General features: G+C 39.1%; 3 protein-coding genes across 3 annotated transcripts in view; all 3 read right to left on the reverse strand.

Moving 5' to 3' along the window:
- LOC127844115 (uncharacterized) overlaps positions 1-5,211 on the reverse strand; it is a 110,995-nt gene extending 105,784 nt beyond the window's left edge. The window contains exon 1 of the mRNA XM_052374122.1: positions 4,587-5,211. The gene's annotated coding sequence lies outside the window, so the exon portion shown is untranslated. The remainder of the gene's footprint in view (positions 1-4,586) is intronic.
- On the reverse strand, positions 237-1,036 carry LOC127844133 (uncharacterized). The gene is made up of 2 exons (XM_052374150.1): positions 961-1,036; positions 237-733 (listed from the first exon to the last, which is right to left on the reverse strand). Exons 1-2 carry the CDS (start codon positions 1,002-1,004, stop codon positions 334-336), a joined length of 444 nt encoding a protein of 147 aa, XP_052230110.1. The 5' UTR covers positions 1,005-1,036; the 3' UTR covers positions 237-333.
- A 162-nt stretch (positions 5,212-5,373) lies between the features above and the next one.
- On the reverse strand, positions 5,374-6,279 carry LOC127845888 (jerky protein homolog-like). The gene is made up of 3 exons (XM_052377064.1): positions 6,164-6,279; positions 5,838-6,014; positions 5,374-5,613 (listed from the first exon to the last, which is right to left on the reverse strand). Exons 1-3 carry the CDS (start codon positions 6,269-6,271, stop codon positions 5,374-5,376), a joined length of 525 nt encoding a protein of 174 aa, XP_052233024.1. The 5' UTR covers positions 6,272-6,279.

The raw sequence follows: 6,279 nt of genomic DNA on the forward strand, positions 1-6,279 counted from the left end.
AGTTTTATATGTATGTGATATAAAAGTGCAATCTTGTACATTTCAACATGTTTGTTTTTATTTATAATCAAATTCCTTTTTCGCGGCTGAATAGGGAACTGGCATTTTCTTAATTACTTTCCAACAATAAAATATATTGATTATTTATTCATGACAATTATCCAAAGATTGTTTTAATATGATGTTTTCTTTTAATTCAATTTTATACAATAAAACATACATTATCGCACTGCACAGACACACAACTTCACGCACACGTTCGCACACACGCACTCTCGCCTTCACGCGCGCACGCAATCTCAAGTACATACTTACAGTACCGCATTCTTCATACTACCAAGGATTACACCTCTTACACGTCCATTCATCCCCATAACACAAACTTGTCACCGCCATTATCAGCCCATACTGCGTCAGACACCCACCATGATACCAGCATTCACACCCGTCACACTCATACCACTCAACACTCCTCTCTTCATCGTCCACAAGTCCTCTCTCCCCACAGTTGGCGCAAAAATGTGCCGCCGCAGCTTCTTCTGCCATGGCCTTCACTCGTGCCCGTTTGCGTTCTGCAGCCTCCTCTTCTCTCTGTCGTTTCTTCTCCAGTCTTTCCGTTTTTTTTTGCCTCTTTTGAACACGCTCTTGTTCTAACTTTTGCTTTCTCTCCTCAGCTTCTTTTCTTCTCATCTCAATACTGTCTCTCTTCTCTTGTTTCTGTAATTTCTTTTTCCTGAAATAATGCCAATACAAGCATTGTACATAAAAATGCAATCGTATACTGTGAAACCATTATTAATCGTCAGATCGTATACTGTGAAACCATTATTAATCGTCAGGCATTAATTTCCATAAATTTCGTCAGTCGACCGATCGGCGAATTTAAGATCCTAACGAACAATCATGCTCTATGTTTGAACAAAAACAAACACTAAGTTGAAAAATATTTTAAAACTTTACCGTAGACACGAGGCATTAAATTCCAACATAATCCATGCACACATTCACTGCTGTTTCGTAATCAAGATTAATCCGGTTTTGACACAAAGGGATGTAGATTACACAAGGTACTTAACTGACACGTTACACTTCTTTAAAACGCGAGTGCAGTACAGCTGTATCGAATGCGTTGACTTCGTTTATGTAGAATGGTAATGAATTAGCGCTAGTCGTTTATAACTTTATTACCCATTAGGTGCATTGTGTTTTTCAGGGATGTTGCATATTAGCCATCACGCAGCGAATGCCGATGAAAGACAATAAACCAAATGAAAAGATGCGATGTGTGATCAACATGCGTATTTATCACAAATTAATAAAGAATATTATAATTGCTGTTTGTTGTTTGATTGTTTGCGTTTAACGGGGTACGGACATTAGCCCTCTAGGACATTAGCCCCTAGGACAAAAGCCCCTAGGACAAAAGCCCCTAGGACAAAAGCCCCTTCAAAAAGTGCACGCTAGGACATTAGCCCCCAGGTGTTTTACATGTAAAACGTTCAAAACTTTTGTGTTTAAAGTAAGCATTTTTATTCTATTTCTTTAATTTCATATGTAAATACAAACAATATATAGCTTGTACCACACGCGTACATTTCAGTGTTGTTTTTTTTACAATTTGTTTACAATTTTTTTCTTTGAACTCTATTTATTTTGCAAACACTATGCTATCTGACACCATCCAGAAGTCTAAAATTACCTTACAATTAGATACATAAGTAACATATTGTGTTGTTGTTGCTGTTTTAGAAAACAATAACCCATTAATTCCATTAAATAAAAAAAGATGAAATTAAATACCTAAAAATGAATGTAAAAGTAGGTAGGGGCTAATGTCCTAAGAGGCAAATGTCCTATGGGGCTAATGTCCAAAGGGGCTAATGTCCTAGGGGCTTTTGTCCTAGGGGCTAATGTCCCAGAGGGCTAATGTCCTACACACTTATTACTATTTTATATGTATCAATTTATTTATTTTTAAATTACTGACATTATTGATTTATATACCGGTAGTTTACTTTTGGCAATTATATTAATAGAATAAGACTAATTGGCAATTGGCTTCGTTGTTACAAACACTCGTTAACGGTTATTCGATCCCACTTGTTCGCTAATCATAACAATAAACGTGTGAATAGCATACATTAAGAGGGTCCATACTGTCCCTTGGTAACAAAAGACTAGTTAATTGGCATGTGACAAACAGGCCCCACCTTCTGCAGTGATTCTCAAGTGTGTTCCCGCATTCGTACCACGATTTTTTGCAACTGCGATTGATCGCGAATATGTATTACACACAAATCGGATATTGACTGACGCATTTTTAAAAAATTCAAAATCAGAAATCGGCGAATTTAAGTCCTGACGAAATCGTCATTTTTATAAAAATGACGAAATTTTGTGCTGTCAAAACTAAATGGTTTCACAGGTATACGGTATGTTCATGCAAACATTACAAGAATCGTGGGTGGATGTTAAACAAATAAACAAGTATTCATTGGTATATCCACAAATAACTAATTGCTTTATCGATATTTTTTACGTCACGTACTGTCAGTTCGCCAACAATCTGGCTTGAAGTCAAAACTCGGCCTTTCTGCAGACGCTTTGTTGATGCCTTTTTCTTCTCCATTGGTGGCTCTGGAGGCCAGGGTCTTGCCCAAACTTGCGGGAACAATGCCCATCTCAACCAGTGGGTTTTTTGTATTCTTCCCGCATGTTGGACACGTCTCAGCAACGAATGTTGGCGCTTCTAAAAAAAACAACATTTATTCACCTTATACGGGTACAAAAACAACAAAGCGATTCCATCTCCGTCTTACCAGTTAAAGCAATTCATAATAATATACTACAATACATTGTTCTTCAAGTTCTAAAATGCACCAGCAACGCATGCAATGTCTTACGTATGTACAATGCTTTATACGTAACCCTGTGCGCATTGACTTACGATTTACGTTTGTCGGGGCGAATGACGGAGCCACCAGTTGTGAGTGTTGATAGCTCTGCGGTTGACTGGACACAGATCCGACACAGCAAACGAATTCGGGATCCAGACATAAGCCCCCCCCCCCAGGACAACCCCCCCCCCCAATAAAAAATGAACATTTGGACAATACCCCCCCCCCCCAGTAGAAATGACAGGTAGGATATAAGCCCCCCAGTGCTTATTTTGCATCTGGAAATTTGCCCCCCAGTGCTTATTTTAGAAGTGTACGGAGGCCGGGGATGCCTGGTCCATTGCGTGCCTCAACACCGCAGGAAACTTCGCCTTGGTGACCAGTAACCCCTTTCTGGCATATGGAAGGATGGAACAGATGGTGTCCACTCTTGATTTGAGAGGTCCAAGTATCTGAAAATCAGTAAAACAGAAACGATATTAAAATAAATACATGTAATAAAAACTGGTATGAACTAAACCAACCAAACGCTTGTTTGACTGATTTTTATAATTACAGTACAGAAAGAAAACCACACCACGTTACAAAAATCATTGTTTTACTTTTTATTTTACAGCTTTGTAAATTTACCTTAACATCTAACGGCTGGAGCATGTGTGTGGTGTTGCCGGGCAATCCAACCAAAACAATATCATTTTTTAGGAATACGGACAAAACCCCTCCCGGATAAAAACCCTCCCGTCATTTTCATAGGGGGCGGACGAAAACCCTCCCATAAATAAACATGGGCGGACAAAAAAACTCCCATGAAAAAAACGGGGGAGGACTAAAATCCGCCCATGAAAAAACGGAGGCGGACAAAAACCCTCCCGTAAAAGAAATTTAACACTTAGTGTTGCATTCATTAATCCGACAAAATTACCCATTGTGTGTAATGTGTATTGTGTTTTCAGGGGCGTGAAATTGAAAGAAAATGTGTATCCATTAACTGTAAACATACCGCTTTCTAATGTGCATATATATCCGATAATCCGATATAATATCAACATCAATTAAAACATAAAATGAGTCCATTTATAGACAAGTGAATTTAAATTTAGATTGAACCCAATACGGTACAGTGCAACGTTTAATCGCGTTATACGCTCATTCAATCAAAAAACGTGCTTTCCGGGAAGTTTATGAAAACTTTGCGAAAATGAAAGTAAAATTCTGTTAACAACTAACAATTCGTTAGCATGTAACTAATTTGTCTTAATTACTTATTTAATTTATCTTTGACTGTAACGTTTTGAATTGCATTTTTGCAGACAATATATAAAGCATACTGTATTGTCAAATATGTCAATGATTCGGTTATTTAGGCCCACTAATCAGCTAATCATAACAATTAACTAGTTAATGGCATAAAATAATATATATCAAAATAGCAAACTGTGAATCTGCAACTGCGGACAAAAACCCTCCCGTGAAAGCAATTAAACACCGACAAATGCAATTGATTCACACATTGTTGCATTCATTAATCCGCAAAATTTTCTCAAAATAGCAAACTGTGAATCTGCAACTTCATTAATCCGAAAAAATCACTCAATGCTGACAACATTTGCTCAAAATATCATACTTTGAATTTGCAACATATAAATTTTTGTTTGTGTAAAGGCACACATCCAAAATGGAAATTATCACCACTTATCACTCGTCCGGTTGAGGTCCGAGCAGCTATCGGCAAGACGGAGAGTCTGAAGCGGGCCATCCGTAGGAAGAAACGTGGCGTGGTACCAGTAGAGCCAGCTGGTTCTGTCGGCATCCCTCAACCATTGCCGCCGCAGTACACCACAACGCAGCCAGATGGGGACAAGTCATTCCTTATCTATGACAATGCATCTACCGATGCACAGGTGCTGGTCATTGTGGAACGTCATCACACGTCTGCAGTAGGACAACGCCTTGGCCGAAGCAGAGGTGTACCGGTACGAACTCGGGGAGCCGTTAGCAAAGCGAGTCCGGAAGGGGACCCTTCTTCACCAGAAGAAGATGCAACGCCTATGTGAGGAGGTAGCGTCGGGAAACAAGACGGCACTGGACTTCTTGGCTGCAGTTGGGCACTGCATTCGTATTCACGTTTAGGAGTGTATGTGAACTGTGTAAGATTAATGCAATTGTGTTTGTTTGTATTCTCAAGTGTCTACAATGTTGGTTTTTGTTAAAAATAAATATCTCGGATAACCGACAACAAAATACAAATGTCGGAAATGACATTCGGAAATGACCGATTTCGGATTAAAAATTCATAAATAATCGTTGGTACTTGAATTCGTGGCTCAGATTTCACTGGAGGGTTTTTGTCCGGTCCCGTTTTTTCATGGGAGGGTTTTTGTCCTTCCCCGTTTTTTTCATGGGAGGGTTTTTGTCCGTCCCCGTTCATTCATGGGAGGGTTTTCGTCCGGTCCCTATAGAACTGACGGGAGGGTTTTTATCCGGGAGGGTTTATGTCCGGCATTCCATTTTTTATGACCTCTTCAATCGTAGATAACGTCACGTGGCTTTCGTGGTTGTCCATGACCAATAAGACTGGTCGTGCATTGCCACAGTGCGGGACGAATATGTGGGTAAACCACTTGTGGAATAAGTCGCCGTTCACGTAACCAGGCTCATTGGCCGCGAACAACCACGAGTCTGGCAAATCCTCGATCTCTGTATTGGGGAGACATCCCTGTCAAAAATATTCATAACAATCACTTTACCGGTATATTTACATGCCAGAGCGGTAGCATTATAATGGTTGTAAAAAGTCATACGATGAATCAATCATAATAGTATTTTAACTCTTGATAAATGTTTATCTTTGAGATTTGTATACTTACGTGTGTGTTCATATTTAAAAGCTTAGTATAATTAATAGATTAATTACTAGCGGGAATGACTATTCTGACTTACTTTGTACACTACCATTGTTGGAAGAAATCTACCACTGCCGCTGACGCACACTTGAACATTGATGTGACCATTCACAGACGTTTTCCTCTTAATCACATGGCTGGAATCTGTAAGAGCGATAAAACGCTGTGTAGACTTTATTTTACCAGTCCAGCCCGTTTCGTCGACGTTGAATATCTGCAAAAACATGTTCGACTTTAAATTTTATTTAAATAAAAATAACCGATTTCCATGCAATAAGTATGCACACGTAATACTAACTTCTAAAAATTTGAATATTTCTACTTTAACATGAACACATTTTAAAAAGTTTAAGTTTTTTTTACCTGTCCAGGTTTGTCTTTCAGTTCATGATTGTCCAAAACTGCTTCAAACAAGTCAAAAAATTCGTCTATGACAGCCTGAGTGGACATCGCTGCCCTCGCGGCACTCATGGTCCACG

The sequence above is a fragment of the Dreissena polymorpha genome, chromosome 9 (genome assembly GCF_020536995.1).
Source record: "Dreissena polymorpha isolate Duluth1 chromosome 9, UMN_Dpol_1.0, whole genome shotgun sequence".
NCBI classification, from domain to species: domain Eukaryota; kingdom Metazoa; phylum Mollusca; class Bivalvia; order Myida; family Dreissenidae; genus Dreissena; species Dreissena polymorpha.

Coding starts and splice junctions, on each gene's coding strand:
- LOC127844133 (XM_052374150.1), bottom strand. CDS start 1,004: ATGTGTGCATGGATTATGTTGGAATTTAATGCCTCGTGTCTACG. Junction 734..960: donor TTTAATGCCTCGTGTCTACG/GTAAAGTTTTAA, acceptor GCATTATTTCAG/GAAAAAGAAATTACAGAAAC.
- LOC127845888 (XM_052377064.1), bottom strand. CDS start 6,271: ATGAGTGCCGCGAGGGCAGCGATGTCCACTCAGGCTGTCATAGACGAA. Junction 6,015..6,163: donor TGAAAGACAAACCTGGACAG/GTAAAAAAAACT, acceptor ATGTTTTTGCAG/ATATTCAACGTCGACGAAAC. Junction 5,614..5,837: donor CAACAATGGTAGTGTACAAA/GTAAGTCAGAAT, acceptor TATTTTTGACAG/GGATGTCTCCCCAATACAGA.